Below are 18568 nucleotides of genomic sequence, written 5' to 3'. Positions count from 1 at the left end.
TCATCAAACCCTTTTTCTCATTAATCGAATAAGGTAAGAATGCTACCTTACTTTTGGGTTAGGCCGAATATGCCTTTGATTCTATAAAACTAATATTTTTGGATTTAGGCCATATTTATGATCAAACCTGATTATTAAGATCTATGTTCGTAATGCAAATTTTTGGTAAGAAAGGTATGGACGGTTTTAGCCAAGTGATCTAAAGGCAATAAGCCATACACGTTCGTTCAAGGCTTGGGCGCGATGGACTATTTACTCGACTTCGTAAATAGGTGTGTAATAGTACCCTGTGATCGGTAGTCGGTGAAAAGCCGAAAAGGTGTGTAACTGTACATTGTAAACCATTACTATGAAAAGTCAAAAAAGGTGTGTAATCACACCCCTGTTGAATTGTGAATCAACAAAAGCCGAAAAGCCGAAAAGTCGAAATACGGTGTTTGATGCCACACGAGCCTGCGATCGCACGTGTGGTGTTTTGAGCCTACAAATCTTAGGTGTAGGATTGTGGCCGTTATGGGCCTCGGTAGGCCAAACTGGGCCATATAGGACCAATGGGCCCGTGGGCTAGCGTTGGTAAATTTCGTTGTTAAGAGAGAAGTAGATGGACTTGTCATGTCGCGCACATGCCTTAGGTTGTTTTGGGCCTCGATAGGCCGTGTGGGCCCAATGGGCTCGTAGGCCCTACACGAATAAAATATACGGTAAGTGACTATTAATGAACCGGGCTATGGTGTACACATAGCCGTATCTAAATTTAGGCTAGATGGGCCACACGAGTGTGTGAGTCCACTTGTGCCAAGTAATGGGCCTTGCGCCCATTTACACCGTTATGATCATTTAGGTTAGCTGTGTCATTCGAGGCAACTGTAGACCCTCGGAGAGGTCGTTATTTGACCGTAATGCCCCTTTAAGGTAAAATGAGCGTAATGCCCCTGTAGGGTTAAATGACTGTAATGCCCCTGTAGGGTAAAACGACTGTAATACCCTAAAAGGGTAAAATTCATAATACCCCTGTAAGGTAAAATGACCGTAATACCCTTGTATGGTAAAATGATGATTATGCCCTTATGTTCTGTATGATTGATGTGCTTATGATTTACATATATGATTGTACGGAGTATGACTTCGTATACACATAATATTTATAACATGACATACTGCATGGGGTTGGGATTTTGATATGGAGGAAGTACTGGTGACTATGTCACATTCACTGTTACTGGTGGCTATGCCACAATTACTGATACTGGTGGCTTTGCCATATTTACAATTTCTAGCAGCTATGTTGCATTATTATTACTGGCAGCTTTGTTGCGTTATTGGTGTGCTGGCTGGGTGGGTCGATTTATATCCCCACATTGTGTGTTGGTTGGTAAGGGTGGTGTGCTGGCTGGATTTGGGTAGGATGCATAATTGCATTACATCTGATCGACATCTTGTATTGGGCTTAGGCCACACGACATCAGATAGGGCTCGTGCCCGATCTGTCTTGATTCTGAATAGGGCTCAAGCCTAGACTGTTACAACATGCACTGTTTACTATTTGACTGATAGGGGGCTACACACTGAGTTTTCGTAAACTCACCCTTTCTTTTTAGCTATACAGGTAATCCCCAGCCTTAGACGATTTGGTGCTGCAAGGGACTTGGAGGTGGCCATACGACTGCTGTGTCTTGCATTTGACTTTATTTAATTTAAATTTCACTGTTTGGTTTTTAATTTTGTAATAAGGCATTTTGTGGGTTTTAATTTTTAATTGGGATTTGGTATATATATATATTATTAAACTGCTAGTCTAGGTAAAGACGAGTTTTTAAAACAATTATTGTTTTCTAAAACACGCGTTTTAAATTTCATCGACTTGAAAAGCTTCTGCATTTTTAAATCAATTTAATATAACACTGATGGTTAATAAGGTAAACGTTTTGACAGGAACTTTTGTTAAATAATAATAAAAGGGTCTAAATTCACTAATGGATTTTTATCTAAAAGATCAATTTTCGAAAAACACTTCGATGTGACACGCCAGATTCAGCCATAACATCTAGGCCGAGCTTGGGGTGTTACAACAACAACCAAGCTCACATATATTTTTATCTATATATGAACCTTAGCCGAATCAACCAAACACACATATCTACAATTACCAACCAATTTCAATGCACATAACACATGTATAATCTTGACTAAAGTTTCATATACTCACATAACATATCAGCCATTTTCGCATGGCTTAATATATACAACTTCAATCTTAAGAAAATATAACCTAGCTGATACATGCCATAGGTTCAAGTTTAAACTTATCAAATACCAAAAACAATCGATAGTGTGATGGACTTTGCTGACGATCCCCAGCTCGTAACTAATCTCCAAAATCTATAAAATAGAGACAAACATAAACACACACACACTAAGCTATCATAGCTTAGTAAGTCATAAGCAAATAAACAATTAATTGACATAATCAACTCATTTAAACCAAACCAAATTATACTATCATAATCACATAAAATCACAAGCTTATAGTTTCATGTATAACATATTCTTTCATATATAAACTTATTCATAACCGATTATACATGTATCTATTATCAATGTAATATTCAATTTCAAAACCATAGTACCATTATATAACCGAACATACATAAACCCACATACATATATCCATGAATCATTTCATAAATATTCACATGATTTAATCAAAAGGCAGAATACACTTTCCATATGCACATACATTTTTCATTTAAATTATACATGATTTACAATACATATCAAGTAACCTACTTACCTTATTTCAAATAGGTAAATAAACTATCACATACCTGATCACTTTAGCTCATTTTACACTTTCAATCATAACTATCATTGCCTGTTGAACTATTCGAAATTGAATAGGATACTCGGATAATCACATTTAACGTATAATGCCAACGTCCCAAATGTGGTCTTACATGCTATCTCATATCGATGCCACTGTCCCAGATAGGGTCTTACACGAATCAAATACGATGCCGATGTCCCAGACATGGTCTTACTCGTAAGCACATATATCGATGCCAACGTCCCAAACGTGGTCTTACATGAGAACACATATCAAAAACCCTATGTCATGACATACGTATCCTAGCTATTCCTAAGGTTCGAACAGGGCTTTCGTTCGTTGTAACTCGGTCGAATCGAACTTGTAAACTTAATTCCCAAGCATATACACATTCGGTCATTATTTATATATAATCATATAATTCGATTTAGCATTTAAAACTTATATATATTCAAAATTAACAGCATTTATTTGCTTATAAACTTACCTCGGACGATGAAAATTGAAACGGAACTGCTGATCGACAACTTTAGTTTTCCCCCGATCTAAATCTGATTTCTTTGGTTCTTGATCTAAACATATTCAAATTAAACTCATTCAAATATATTTTCAATCAATTTAGTCCAAAAACACATAAATGGGCAAATTACCATTTTCCCTTTGACATTTTACACTTTTTACAATTTAGTCCAAATTGCACAAAACATGCAAAATTTGCACATACCATGCTTAGGCCGAATACTACCCATGCTCATACAAGTCCATACATTTCATTTATTTCAAATTTTAGTCCCTCAATTTATTATTTTTGCAATTTAACCCTAATTACTCAAAATCATCAAAAATTCTAATACAACACTTATCAATCCAAAACATATCTTTCATAATTTATCAAATAACATCACAAAACTCAAATATTCATCAATAGAATAACTCAAAATATTCATCAAAATTAGAAATTCAACATGGGCTTTGTACATTACGCTGCAACGATCTCAAAAACGTAAAAATTATCAAAAACCGAGCTAGTTACATACCTTGATTGAGCTTAACAAATGGCCGAACCTCAAACTCTTTATTTTATTTTTCTCTTATTTAGTTTCGGTCATGCAAAGAGTATGAGCATTTATGTTTTATTTTATATTTTATATTATTATTACATTTTAATCATTTTACTTATTTAACCTTATAATAAAATTTTAAACCTTTATAATTCATGGTTATAATTGTGCACTACATAATCTTATGGTCAAATTGCATTTTAAATACCTCCACTTATAAATACAATCATTCAGCCCTGTGACACCCCTAATGTGACCCTAGTCGGAGAGTGGTTCTGGGACCACAAAACGGAGTCACAAGAATAATTAGGTGTTATATTCTGTGCTTATTGTATGTGGAATTTGTATGCGTAAATATTTCGTGCCTTGATTTTATTAATTAGGTGCTAATTCATAAGAAAGGACCCATGTGTTAGGACTTGAAAATGTGATAGGTGAATTTTAAGTGGCCAAATAATGCATGAAGTAAAGACATGAGGATTTGCATGTCAATTTAGCCAACTATAGGAAGTGGCCGCCATGGTAATGAAGATGGGCAAAAGAAAACATGTCTTGAACATGTTTTGCTAATGGTGGATGTTAGAAATAATAAAATAAAGAGCATGGGCAAGGGAACATGTTTCAAACATGTCTAGTTAATGGATCATGTTAGAAAGAATAAAGAAATGGAGAAAAAGGGAAATGATGAACAAAAAAAAAAGAGTGTGGATGCCCCCTTGTTGCCGTGAGTTGAGGAAAAGAAAGGAGAAAAATTTTGTTGTTCATCCTTTCTCATTTTGTTACAATTGCCATGACTTGAGAAGAAGAAAAAAAAGTGTTCATGTTTTCTTTCTTTGCTATTGCGAAATTAGAGGAAGGGAAGAAGGAGATTCGCCAAGGTGGTCTTCTAGATCAAGGTATGTTCAAGGGTACCTTTGGATGTATATACAACCTTTAGGTGATGAGCCTAAATTTTATCTATTTCATGGTTGGGTTTGGGGTTGATGGAGAGTTAGAATTGGCTAAGGAGCCTAACAAAACATTTTGGTTGATACCTTGATGCCATTATCATGCTAAGTTGAATGGTGGATGCACTCTTGGTAAGGTCAAGGAAGTTGAGATTTCTTGTGTGTGTCTAGGCAAAATGCCGAATGATTTAGTGTTGGAGATAGGAGCTTACTTAGAATGATAAATTCTTCTCCAATGATTATTTTTCTTGCATGTTAAATGGCTCCTACTTAGCCATGCAAAATTTGTAATTTGTATGGATGATTGGAGCATTCGGCTAGGGTATAAATGAAGGGATTTTGGTTTTTCATCTAAGTATGGATGATGAATGTGCTATGGAAAGAAATCGGTCTTCCTATGAATATGATTCGTGAATGTTTATATTAGTAAAATAATTTATGTTCAAACACTTGAGGATTCGGCATTGTCCATGACTATTGTGTTTAGGAGGTGATTTTGATTATTTCGAATATTGGAAAGTAAGAATAGGTGTGATCGGTCATGGGAATTTGAGATGTTGTACATTAGAATTGAAAATACTTGAGACTAGGTTACCTTAATAGTGATAATACATTAGGCCTTGATGCATTAATTGAATGTTGGCTAAGGTTTTGATATTTTGAACAAGGATAGTTGTGAATGGAGTGAAAACCATTAAATTATACACATAAGTATCCAGCAAGAAATTTAACTACTAAATGTATTTATACTAGGAGATCAAGACATCAAAAGGGGAGAATCAAACAAAGGCAAAGCAAAGATAATCGAGTAGTCGATTGGAAATCGTTTCATCCAATATAAGGTAAGTCATTAAGCATATATTTGGTATTGTTTTAAATGATCATAATATCTATGCAATTATGTTTAATGAGATGATATGTAAATGAAAATGTATGTGTATGGAATGATGACATTGTTGAATGTAAAAGAAATAGTGAAATGTGTAGAAAGTTGCTTTCGGCCGAGTGTGTGTGGGCAATACGTGTGTCGGTGACGAGATTGGCACTAAGTGTGCATGCTGGAAATATATGGCACTAAGTGTGCATGCTGGAAATATACTGACCTTTGGGTGTGCGAGCTCGAAGGGTATGGCACTATGTGTGCGGGCTTAAATCACATGGCACTAAGTGTGCGAAATCGAGTATTAAGCACTTGTGTGTGCGTACTCTATATATATATATATCTCCGATCGAACAATTATATGGAGGGTGTGTCTTCATCGAGTGGAGTATGGACAGCGGAAAGAGTAAGTACCTTGAGTTCGTGGCTAATAGATACTATGTTCATGCTCGTGGTTGAGTCTGTAAGTTTTAAATCTATGTGATGATTTCAATTGCATGATTGTTGCGGAAATGAAATGATGAATGGAAATTGCTTCAAATATCCTATTGAATAGTATATGAAATGTAAATGTATGACTTGGTATGACATTGATCCGAAGGTCTAAGGAACTATGGTAGTTCGGTATGGTGGAACAATGGGCCTTGTTTCATTATTTCATTTTATGATAATTTTAGTAACGGATGGTTGTGAAATGCTTATGACTTCTGAGTTATAAACTCACTCGGTGTTTTCTTGTCACCCATTTTAGGTCTCTTGGACTCGTATCGTTTATGCGTTTCGGAACTGTCGTTGAAGTCATCACACCGGCTGGAAATCTTTTGGTATTGTCTTCGTAGTTGAACTAGGAGAACATTTGGCATGTATAGGCTATTTTGTTTTGTTGAATCTCGGTTGTAAACTTTAAGCCATGCGAAAATGGCCTATGTGGTCGGTTGAGTGTGAATCTAAAACCTATAGGCACGAGCCTTAGAAACCTTAATTTTGATAAGGTGGCCATAGTTTGTATTATGTATGATGAAATAGTTGGCCATGGAAGAATTATGAAATAGTCATTGTTTGCTTTAGTACCAGATGCTGCCAGCAGCAGTGAGGTGAGATGGAAAATCACTAAAAATAGTAGAAGTAGAATTAAATAGTGAATAAATTATGAAATTGAACCTTGATGAATCTATTTTCATATGGATGAAACGAAACGACCGTATGAGCTGTATTTTAAGAGATATTCAGGTTTTCATGAAACAGGGCCAGAACGGTTTCTGGATCTCCTGCTCCGACTTTGAAAATTCACTATAAATTAACCAGAGAGAATTAGAAGTCATGATCTATATTTGCAGATTCCCTTGCGAGTCTAGTTTCTCTAGAAACAAATGGCATAAGTGTTGGAGCCCTGTACAGGAAGATATCCAAGTCGTAGTACACAAAGGTCAGTGTAGTCGAACCCTGAAACAGGGGAGACTTTAACTAATAAACTGTACTAATTGGCTTGACGAAAAATTCTAGAAAAAAATTTGTAGATGGTATTATGAGTCTAGTTTCAGGAAAAATTGACGGAACTCATTTTCGAGTTCTGGAACTCGAGATATGATTTTTAAGGTGACAGTGACGCAGTTAGCTAGCCTGCCTGGAACAGAAATTAAATAATTCCAAGAGAGAAATAAGGGAAGTAAGCCCGGTAACACCACGTGGTCAAATCCGGTGACAGTCACGGGTTTGGGGTGTTACAAGCCCTTTTACAATTAACCATCAAATTTTCATTTTATGCAATTAAGTCCTTTTATTAAATCGGGCACTCAAATGACGAAATTAAATCATAGAAATTTCACAGATATAAATTCACATATAATAAACATAGAAAATAATTCTAAAATATTTTTTTGACTCGGATTCGTGGTTCCAAAACCACCGTTCCGAATAGGGTCTAAATCGAGCTGTTATAACTGTATCGGCATGTGTTAGTCATAATTGTGGGTGTTTTGGTTGCCTAAGTATATTATGTTTTGTACCATTGAATTGGTGTATGTGTATGTGTGAATAAGGGTGGCAAATGGCTTAGTAAATAGACTTTATTTTGTTCACATAGGTAGACACATGGGCATTGTCCCATAGGCATGTGTTTTGGCCGTGTGTCTCTTGCACCTTAATTTTAAGAAATAAAATGCTCAAAATTGAGCACACGGGAAAAGACATGGGCGTGTGTCTCAGCTGTGTTGACGGCACGGCCTCAAACACGGGCGTGTGCCCTGGCTGTGTGAAGTGTGCACCTATTTTATGAAAATTAATTTTCCATACGGTCTAGCACACGAGTGTGTGACTTGGCCGTGTGATCCCAATTTGTTCATGAGATATAAGTTAGAGAGTTATACGGGGCCGGGACACGGGCGTGTCTTATATCCACACGGGCGTGTGATCCCTATTTAGTGGAAAATTTTTCTAAGTTTTGTAAAAATTTCTAAAGTTCTCGGTTTAGTCCCGGACCACTCCCAAAGCATGTTTAGGGCCTCAGGCTCATATTAGGGACTTTATGATTAATTGCAAATGGTTTTAATTTGGACACAAATTTATGGCTCGGAATTGTATGATTGTTTGTGTGGTAAGTCTAGTAACGCCTCGGACCCTGTTCCGGCATTGAATACTGGTAAATTGCAAACCCATCTTTCATGAACTCATCATATCTTGAGTTATTCGTAACAGACACATCTAGACCTTTTAGACACATTAACACATTTCCATTATCCAAATAGAAGTTATCACATCCTAAAAACTAGATTAGTAGAAATTAGGTTAATGAACTGAGAGTGGTCACACCCGAAATTTTTTAGATGATCTTTTGCTCATTTGATTCCCTTCCCTCACATTATTTTTTATATGGTGCAATTTTGCTTAAAAACTTAGCAAAGATCACATCATGTTTTTAAAGTAAATGTTGTAGTTGGTGAACAAAAAAGTAAGTTAGCTTAGTGGTTAGGAGCTTAAATAATTTCTTAAGGGTCTTAGGTCAAGTCTCCACACACTCTATATTTTATTTAATTCTTTTTGGTAATTTTTGCATGGGAAAAAGCTTCCATTACTGTCCACTCCTAGTTACCATGCAAAGGAAGATTTTTTTTTCTCTTTTAATTAGTCAAATTTCTCTCTTAAATCCCTCTTTTTAGTCCTATTATTCTCTTTTTGCTGCATTATCCCCTCAACGTGCTTATTTTCTTCACCCTTACCTTGTGTAACATATATTGAACATGAACAAGGTGAATTATACCTTTTGATGTTAATATTTTTTTCCTTCCTCTCCATTTTTGCCACCCCCTCTTTTGCTCCTCCTTTTTCCTCCATTTCCTCTTCATTTTTTTTCCATTTCACCTCCTCAACAAAACCTTTTTCCTTAATTCTTCCACATCTCCTCCCTTTCCTCTGCAATAAGATATTTCTTATCTATAAATTTTAATAATTTAAATTATAAATAAAGTGTAATTAAAATGAATATAAATTATAATTTAATATTTAATATCAACTTTTTATTTAGAACTTTTTAGCTTTAATATAATAATAAATAATTGTATAAATTAGAATAGAAGTGTAATTCAAAACAAATATACTGAACATTTGATATTTATTAGACTTTATCTATTCAAATTTTTAGATTTAAAATAATGATAGCATATCTTTTAAAGTTGGAATCAATTTAAAATAATAAAATAATACTTATTTGAAAATTCTAACAATTTAAATTACAATTGAAGTGTGATTCAAGATAATATATACTGTAATTGATATTTTATGAGACTTTATCTATTCAATTTTTATTCATATTTAATAATAAATATTTTTATGTTTATGTAAGGAAAAATTTAAAACAATATGATACTATTTATGAATAAATTTGAATATTTTAAATTACAATTAAATTTTAATTTAATATTTAATCTAAAATATAATTCAATATTTAAACTATTAGTATAATGACAACATGTATGTTTAAGTAAAATAATAATTCAAAACAAAAATGTTTCTTATCTATAAATATGAATAGTTTAAGGTTTTTTATGTAATAATATTATTAATATAAAATTTAAATTTATTATTATATTTTAAAAATATTTATGTACTTTTATATATTTTTAAAATTTTTAGAATTAAGATCAAATTGAGAATATTTGTAAATTTTGAGGGTTAATTTTTAAAATTATGACTATATCGATATAATATGTAACAATTGATTACTATATTTATTAGTATATCGATCTTTTTAATTAATCGGCAAGAAGTAATCAAAATAATCAAATTATAAAATGTAAATACTTAAATTGTAAGGCTTTTATTTTAAGGGTCTAAAATAAAAAAAAAATTATAATTAAATGGATATATGTATAGTTTAATCTAAAAAATAAAAAAAAGTAATTAAAAGTAAAACAATTGATGGATACCTATTTGTCAAACCAATGGTTTAGGACACACCCTACATTTAAATTTGTGTGCATTCGCACAAGAACAAAATAATATTAAATTAAGCTCTCACGCAAATCAATTTCATTTCACTAAAGGGAGAAACTATGACAAGTCTAACGACTAAAACCCTGCTTTTAAATCCGTTAATTCAGTTGAAAACCCCCCTCCCTCTCAAATTTCGCCCCAAAATCGCATCAATCTCCGCTCGTCTGGACAATTCCCAGCAACAAATGAATCTCTCTGTTCTTAGATTCACTTTGGGTATTCCTGGATTGGACGAATCCTATTTACCTAGATGGATCGGATACGGGTTCGGTTCCCTTCTCATATTGAACCATTTGCTTGGATCCGACTCCATTTCCGCTGCGCAGCTGGTAATTTGCCTTCTCTATTTCATTACAGTTTTAACTTCTCATTATAATTTTTTAAATCGATGTTTTTGGTGTAGAGAACGGAGGCTTTAGGTCTATCTTTGGCTGCCTTTTCAATTACACTTCCTTACCTTGGTAAATTTCTCAAGGTAATAATTTAATTTTTCAAATTTGTTGTTCAATTTGAAGTTAAGTTTAGATATAATGTTTGTAGTAACATGATGCATAGGGTGCAGCTCCAATGGATCAAACGACTCTGCCTGAAGGTGCTGAGCAAATCTTTGTTATGTCAGAAAATGTGTCGATTGCACAAAAAGAGGCTTTAGCTTGGGCAACATATGTTTTATTGCGAAATACCAACACCACCTCTGTGGTAAAAACCCTGAGTAAAAAAAAACAGAGCTTAAATAGGGAATTTATAGCTGCTATTCTTTTGAGTTACTACTAATTTTGTTTGTTGTTGATATCTCATATTTTGTAGTTGATATTAACGCAAGGTGAATTATGTATACGTGGATATTGGAATTTTCCTGATGGTGTATCAAAAGATAATGTACTTGATTGGTTTAAAAGTAATATAGAAGAAACCGGTCTCTCTGATTTGACAGACACCCTTTATTTCCCTCAAACTGCAGGTAAATAATTTTTGTTAGCTTTTGTATTGAAGGGATATGATCGTCTTCAATGTGTCTGATATTTCAATTGATGAATAATTTAGCTTCTAAGAACATCTTAAGAGTAGGAACTATATTGCTAATGTCTGTGGCTTTCCCTGGTTTCTTACTTTCTTGTTTCATTTGAACCACCAAGACTAGGAAGCGTTATGATGACATTTATCCTTGCCGACAATTAACCTTGACCCTGTAACTCTCGTGCACTTGTTGGCTTCTTCTCCCAATTAATCTTAGGGTGCTTGGCTATGCAAAAGGGAAAATTAGTGTACAATGATTATCATTTACAGTGAATATATGGTTTGTGAAGTAGGAGATAATCTAAATGCTTATAATAATTAATGGTATCTTCTTGGATGTTAAAATATGAATTAGTGATATCAGTGCAATATTTTCCTTTTTAGCTATGTTCTTTAAACTGTCCCTTGTGTCTAATGCCAATATTTAATCATTATTACAGATGCTGAATTTTGGAATATACTTCCTCAGGGGACTCGGTCTGTCTTGGTACAACCAGTGCTACTCGGTCCTAATCCAAGCACGAATGACATGGGGAATATTGAAGGTTTTTTCCTGTTGGCTTCAAGCATGAGATATGCATATAACGAGAAGGACAGAGCCTGGATAAGAGCTGTTTCGAACAAACTTAGAAGTAAGAACTAATATTGTGTGTGTACCTTACCTTCATTCTGTTAGTTTGCTTTTTACATCTTTGTGAAGTCTGTTTTATACTTCTCCTGGTTTCTTTGCCACTGTCTGTTCTTGGCGACCCCATTTTTTCAGTTTGAAAGCAATGCCAGTATTTCTAGTTCGCTTTTGACTTGATGATAAGTTTGATGCCTTATAAAGATTGCCAATCTTTTTTTTTTTTTTCTTTACCAGCATTAGATAAAAATTAATGTTGCTTCTGGTCACCAGTAGATTGCCAGCGCTTAATGTATTAGAAGTCTTTAGTAGTTGCAGGATTAGAGTTTTTTTATAATACAAAGAGGTCTCATTTTGTTTACGTATTCTGATTACATGGATCCTAATTATAAACTAAATACCAGATGAACAAAGAACTTGGCACTTCTATGACATTCTATTACAATCTTAAATACTTGGAAGCCATTGCATGTTGAATCTAGATGCTGGAGAAAATTGAATATAGCTTGTCAAATTGTACGACCATATAAAGCCACCCGTCCTTTGACCTTTTCCATATATTTAGAAGAAATGCCATCTATGCCTAATGAACTCTTAGGATGTATAATATAAGTTTATTTGCAAGAAAATGAAATGTTGGTGCTATCATTATTCTATAAGGATTTGTGTGAACATTGTTTAGTCCAACAAAGAATTTAGATTGTAAATAAATTGTTATCTCTTTTTCTTGGAACCTTAAATCCTTTTTGTTTTTGGTCCAGAATTAATTATTTTATATCCTTTTTTCTCCATTCCATCAATTGAAGTTATTGACTTTCTTTGTGCAATCTCAAATTTAAGAATGGTTAAGGTTTATGATGGCAAAAACACTCATCTATTCCTGAGCGGAGGAAAACAGACTATTCATGAATTTAAGAGAATGAAAAAAATAATTTAAGAATAGGAAATCAGCTTTATATCTCTTCTGAGGTTTTATGACAAGATTTGAGTCATGTCCCAATAAATGTAGCTGGAGAAGATAACACAAGACATTATCAAACAAATATGTTGAAGTATTTTATCTTGAATCATTCTATTGTAGAAAATTCCTTTCGCAAAGTTTTGTTCTTTTCAGATGAAGCAAAAAAATAAGATATTAAATTTGCGGTTTAATTGCTAGAATGGCTTGGTACAACACAAGTTGAGCTGTTATTCTTTTCCTTGAACTTCTAATAGTAAGATTGAGCATATGAGAAAATCAGCGTGTCATCAATATATACCTTGACAAAATTACTTTTGATGCCCCAATTTTGAAGTGAACATCCCAAAATTTTTATGCATTGATCAAATTACAGTGGTTTTATATCAAAGAAATGTAAATGCATGACATTTTTGTTTGCTCTCCTTAACTTATTATAGATGTATCTTTCAGAAAGAGGAAATCCATTCCTTTCACGAATTATTTGTTTGCAGAATGAAAATGATTCTCACTGGACTTGCCAAAACTCTAAAGTCATACAAGAAGGAACTTGAAGAATAATGGGATCCTACAGAACTTTCTCCTGGCCATACACCTTTCCTTTCATAAAATATTTCGATGAAACTGATTCTTCACTGGATCTGTGAAGTATCTTGTTATACACCAAGAAGCTTGAAGACTAATGGGGTTCTACAGAAATTTCTCCAGGCCATACACTAGATGCTGTTGAAATTGTATGCGCTACACAAGTAAGTTTACTTTTGCAATGTTCTGAACAAAATGCTTGGAGAAAGACATGATGTATATTCTGCAATGCGATCAATTACCTTGAGTCGGGCAACCTTTCTAATAGCCAAGAGTAAGCCTGGCATGAGGCACTGCACATCTGTGATATCATGTTTGATGGTGTAGACCTGTGGCCAGCGGTTAAGCACTTGTGGATTAGAGTGGTATCAAATTAATTGTCACAGCTAGTGCTAGGAGAGAGGAAGGGGCGGGGGGGTTTACCTCTCCTGGTCCAGAGAAGTAAACTGTTGTACTAGATGGAAGCCCAGGAAGGACCATGCTATGAACACGCACACCATCTTCACCTAGGACTTGACCCCTTGCCTTACAAAGGGGAAAAAAATGAAAAATGAGCCACCTTCTTAATTAGCGTTTTGGATTATATGTGCTTCTGTTGTTTCTTTTGGTAACATAAATTCTCATAAATGTAAATCTATATCTCTAGTTCTTTCTTGTATGAAACCAATTAGTAAAATTCAGATGATCAATGTGATGGATTTTCCTATGCTTTATTAGTAGCTCTATATGACAATTACTGCAATATCATATCTGACAAGATAGGCACCAGAAACAAAAGTTTAAGGATTTTTCTCATTTGTATATTTTCATTTAATTTAACATCTTTCCCTATTCTCTAATTGCCACAACTAGATAGAAATAGATGATAATAGAAGTCCAATTCAATTTTTGACATTTTGGTTCTACCATCATTTTCTTTATATCAATGCTTTACCGAAACATCTGTTGAAAGGTCTTCTCTGTTGTAGATCTGACCAAGGTTAGAGAGGTTGTTGGCAATCTGGATGGCATCTGGTGAGGGAAGATCCTGTAATCAATGACAAGTTCAGCATCTCATCAGGTCATCTACAAGGGACATGTATGTTGGAGTTATGTAGACTTAATTGTCGAAGTATAATGCAAAACTACATTCATATACTTCATTGCACCACACATTCTATAGATGTGTGTTTATTTCATTTAACTTTGGATGACTGCCGTGACAACTGCATCTCCAACATTTTTACTGAAAGCCATAAAAAATATGAAAACCCAAATATAACTTGTAGCTTACTGTTGCATGCGCCCTTGATTCAACAATTTCTACATTGTTGTAGTGGAAGGAAGCTGAAATGGCAGCTTGCTGGAGGAGAATAGATCCTATGGACAGAGTTGGTGCAACTAGGCAACCCTAAAATACTTCGTATTCGTTAGAATTGCAACAAGTTGCTTGGCTCTGCAAATTAAAGCGGTATAAAATATTTTCTAAAACAAGTAGATATTGAAATATATCTCACCCTGTCCTCACCATGCTGGCTTTCTCGCAAAATGCAGATAATGCTGATATTGTGTCAACCGTAATCCGAGGCACATAAACCACACTTCTCAGACCGAATGCTGTTGCCTATGAGAAGTTGAAAAGAAAACTATTATCAGCTATTCTAGTATAACTTTTAGAAAATTAATTTTTCAGTGGTCATATGAAAAATATGGTTTATCCTTGCTTATTCACTGAGGCTGCAAAATAAGTTGATATAAGAATATAGTAGTGTTTAGATACCGAACCTGTTTTACGTTGTCATAAACTGCTGAAGGCTGAGTGAAATCAACAACGACTCCTGTCTCTTTTGACTGATAGAATTATTGTGATCAAAATGGTATGACCAGTGAATGTTTGTTAATGTCAACTTAAAAAAATATTGGAATTGGAATGCTACCTGAGATATCGAACCTAAAACCATAGTGAGATCATTCATGATAGGAATTTCTAGAGGCTCTTCCATGTCACACACCTAATGTAGAAAAAGGAACTGTTAAAAGTTGGATTTTATAGCCAAGTAATTATTGAGGGGGTAAAAGTGCATGGAACAAGACATGAATGGACTTTAAACCTTTCCTATATCTTCTCCCACACAATAGGAATCCACTGCACCGGCTACCTCCATTCCTCTAGCTTTAGTCACTGCAATTACTGCAGCCCTTCCTATTTCCTTTGCTGCTCCATTTATAACAACCTGTTTCCCCAAATTGGGAACAAACAACTTCTTAATAACCATGAATAGTAACGCAGAAAATTTTTTGAGCAGGTATTGAACCACTACCTTAATATTGCTTTGAGAGGGTTGCACTGAGCAAGAGAAGCAAGGCCTAACTCTGGCTTTGCAAGGAAGTCGATGGATAGCAAGATGAAACTGGCAGCTCAAGGTCGCCATGGATGTTCTTAAATATATTTAGCTACTGAGCCTTCTCAGCGGATAAGGGTAAAATCTTCTTTGCCTAAAACCTTTTATTGTCACGCATGCTTTGTTCCCCGGATAAGGTTTGTGTGGGTTTTGACAAGCCTCGTTTGGAGAGTATTGTATGATAGCGACATGAGTGAGCTCGTATAATTCATGAAATAGGCTGCTAAGTATTTTGTTTTTCTTTTACTCTTTTAATTATAAGATTCGGTGAAATAAAAATTAACCGTTTACTTTTTGATTTTATCAACAAATAAATATTTGATTAATTGAAACCCAAAGCAAAAGAAATCCGAGGTGTTATAAACTACAGAGTTGATTATCTAACATCTAACTTTCATAAGTGTTTATATAAGGTACTGAGAATAAAAAAATTACAAATTAAGTACTATTGTTAACAACCGTTTTTCATTTGTCTCCCATATTTAATAGATTTTATTTTGATCACTCGCCATTAATTTAATATTATTTTACACTCATTTTAGTCATCCAACTTTAATAACTTTTCATTCGACTAACTTATTTTACTTTTAAAATTTAATTTAATTTAATTTAACCTTTTAGAATTATTTTTGTTTCTTCTCTGTAAAAGGAAACCCTAAGGTTTTATAGGAAAAATCATTTTAATTTCCTTTAATTATTAACTTTTAGAATTAATTTTATCTTTTCAATTGAAAAATTAATTAAATTTTTAAAATAATTTTAATCTTTTTCCCAAAGAGAAAAAAAACCTAAGGTTTTACATTGGGTTTTCACAGGGAAAACCAATTTTTTTTTAAAAAAAAATTCCAACCTAGGTTTCTTTAGGAAAATACTTGGGTTTTTACAGAGAATTGAGTTAGACATGGGTTTCATCTCCAGAATTGAATAACTCAATGTCGTACAAAACCTAGGTTTATTTTGAAAATATTAAAATTAATTTTTAAGAAGTGAGTGGCCAAAATGGAAACTTACTAAAATCTGATGACTAAAAAGAGGGTACAATAAATTGAATGAATGGTTGACCAAAAATTAAATCTTATTAAAGTTGGGTGATTAAAATGAAAACAATTGTTAATGGCAGTGCCTAATTGCAAATTTTTTTATTTCTGTTGCCTAAAATGAAAACTTATCAAAGTTATGACCAACTTTGTAGTTTACCTTAAATTTTAACAATCCTTAGTTATATAGCTTGCAGTAACCTTAAAAATTTTGTTATATGATATTTTCATATGATTAAGTCAGTGTCACGAGTCAACTTGACTCCAACTTAGTCAAAAAAAATTATCAAATTAACCTTATATATTTTAATTAAGTTATATTATTATGATGTCACTTTTGTCTTTCTCTTCTTTTTTTTTTTATATAAAGTCAATAAAAATGTTACAAATATAAAGCCAATGTTATTTGAATCGAACAGGCCGGTCAGATCATGAATTAGCCGAGGTATTGATTTGAAAAGTGACTTTGAACCTATTAGATTGAGAACCGACAAACCGATTAAAAAACTAGTTGAGCAGAAAGTTGAATAGCTAAAATACCGGTTGAACAGACGTTTGAATTGAGATTTTTTAAAATTTATTTTCTTTTTGGATTTTTAATTGGACCAGTGATGTAACATCCTATTTTGGCGAGTCCTGAATTTGGTGAGCAAATCAAAAGTAATCTGAGTGGCATAGTGTTATTCGGCTAATTGATGCTTTTGGCGTATAGATCAGGTGCATAGTACACGTTAAATTATTGAAAAATTTGTTTGCAGCATGTGTTGAGCCATTAAGAGGAGATTGGTAAAAGTATTGAGGATTTTGGGTAACGTGGGTAATCACCGAATGTAATGTACGCCTAATTCATTTAGTCATGATCCAAATGAATTGGTTAGGAACTAGTTGAATAGAAGAACTAGAGAAAAAAATAAAAATATTGGGTTTTCATAGGCAGTGGTGACAATTTGTGACACGTGTCAGGTTCCAATAAGGGTTCAGGTTAGATATTTAGATATTCGGGTTAGAAAAAGAGGAAGTTTTACTTTTTCCTTCTTCAAGAAGTATTGTTAACTGAAACTTAAAAAACTTCCAATATTTCTTTCTCCTTGAAGCTGGAGTTGTAGATCTGAATCTTTACCAGTGATTACTCCAAGTCAAGGTAAGATTTATGACTGTGCATGTTATGTTGTGAAAGAGTAAAACTATTAGATTTGGTAAATCAGTGTTCAAAATGATGGAAAAAAGGGATATATGAATAGATCTTGATGGGTTTTCATGTTCTGTAGAAGTAGTTGATGCTGATTTGTGTGATGGAAGTCTGGATATGGAGTTTTAGACTATAGTAAGTGAGAACTAGGTGAGTCTCTAAGCTAACTCTTGTATGAATACTCATATGAAACATTTCTGTAGAAATTGATTGAATAAGGACACCAAAGATATAAAAGTGTAGTATGATGGTTATGTAACTGTATGAGTAATTGTTGAAAATAGAATGCGTGTTATGGTATGGAATGTGAGAAGTTTAGGTTCGGTCACATATGTGTGTGTCGGATGTATGTTATAGGGTATGATCTATTAAAAGATGAGCGTGGTTTGTGTTAGTGAATGAATGGTCTGTGAAGTGAGCATGTGTCTGTCTCCATGGTATTGTTTAAATTGGTCCATCGGGACTTTAAACATGAATCTGAAAGGAAAAGTCTATGGCCATGACACTTGCTAAAGGAACTTAAAGAAAGGTTATTACCTATGAGCGGTTTTCTGTGTGTCCAATACAAAGATGGGA

General features: G+C 33.8%; 2 protein-coding genes and 1 long non-coding RNA gene across 5 annotated transcripts; 2 read left to right on the top strand and 1 right to left on the bottom strand.

Annotated features, from left to right (window-relative positions):
• The first annotated feature begins 10179 nt into the window (after nt 1–10179).
• LOC108457285 (protein COFACTOR ASSEMBLY OF COMPLEX C SUBUNIT B CCB2, chloroplastic) lies at nt 10180–14091 on the top strand. Of its 2 annotated transcripts, none has more exons than XM_053019009.1 (5): nt 10180–10529; nt 10604–10675; nt 10756–10899; nt 11008–11161; nt 11687–12045. In XM_053019009.1, the coding sequence occupies exons 1-5, from the start codon at nt 10260–10262 to the stop codon at nt 11728–11730; spliced, it is 684 nt and encodes a 227-aa protein (XP_052874969.1). In that variant the 5' UTR covers nt 10180–10259; the 3' UTR covers nt 11731–12045. The 2 variants fall into 2 exon arrangements, with proteins under 2 accessions (XP_052874969.1, XP_017611754.1); XM_017756265.2 differs by having other exon boundaries at nt 10186–10529; nt 11658–14091.
• Nucleotides 13248–15822, bottom strand: LOC108457284 (dihydrodipicolinate reductase-like protein CRR1, chloroplastic). Of its 2 annotated transcripts, none has more exons than XM_017756263.2 (10): nt 15686–15822; nt 15476–15598; nt 15302–15376; nt 15150–15215; nt 14893–14988; nt 14659–14775; nt 14320–14412; nt 13809–13910; nt 13628–13714; nt 13248–13541 (listed from the first exon to the last, which is right to left on the bottom strand). In XM_017756263.2, the coding sequence occupies exons 1-10, from the start codon at nt 15794–15796 to the stop codon at nt 13491–13493; spliced, it is 921 nt and encodes a 306-aa protein (XP_017611752.1). In that variant the 5' UTR covers nt 15797–15822; the 3' UTR covers nt 13248–13490. The 2 variants fall into 2 exon arrangements, with proteins under 2 accessions (XP_017611752.1, XP_017611753.1); XM_017756264.2 differs by having other exon boundaries at nt 13248–13523.
• Nucleotides 14479–15224, top strand: LOC128280729 (uncharacterized). Its single transcript, XR_008270853.1, has 2 exons — nt 14479–14835; nt 14919–15224. It is a non-coding gene; the product is annotated as an uncharacterized LOC128280729 (long non-coding RNA).
• Nucleotides 15823–18568: the final 2746 nt, after the last annotated feature.

The sequence above is a fragment of the Gossypium arboreum genome, chromosome 9, assembly GCF_025698485.1.
Source record: "Gossypium arboreum isolate Shixiya-1 chromosome 9, ASM2569848v2, whole genome shotgun sequence".
In the NCBI taxonomy this organism is placed as follows: Eukaryota; Viridiplantae; Streptophyta; class Magnoliopsida; order Malvales; family Malvaceae; genus Gossypium; species Gossypium arboreum.
The sequence above is the reverse complement of the archived record's forward strand: the minus strand, read 5'-3'. Positions and strand labels throughout refer to the sequence as shown.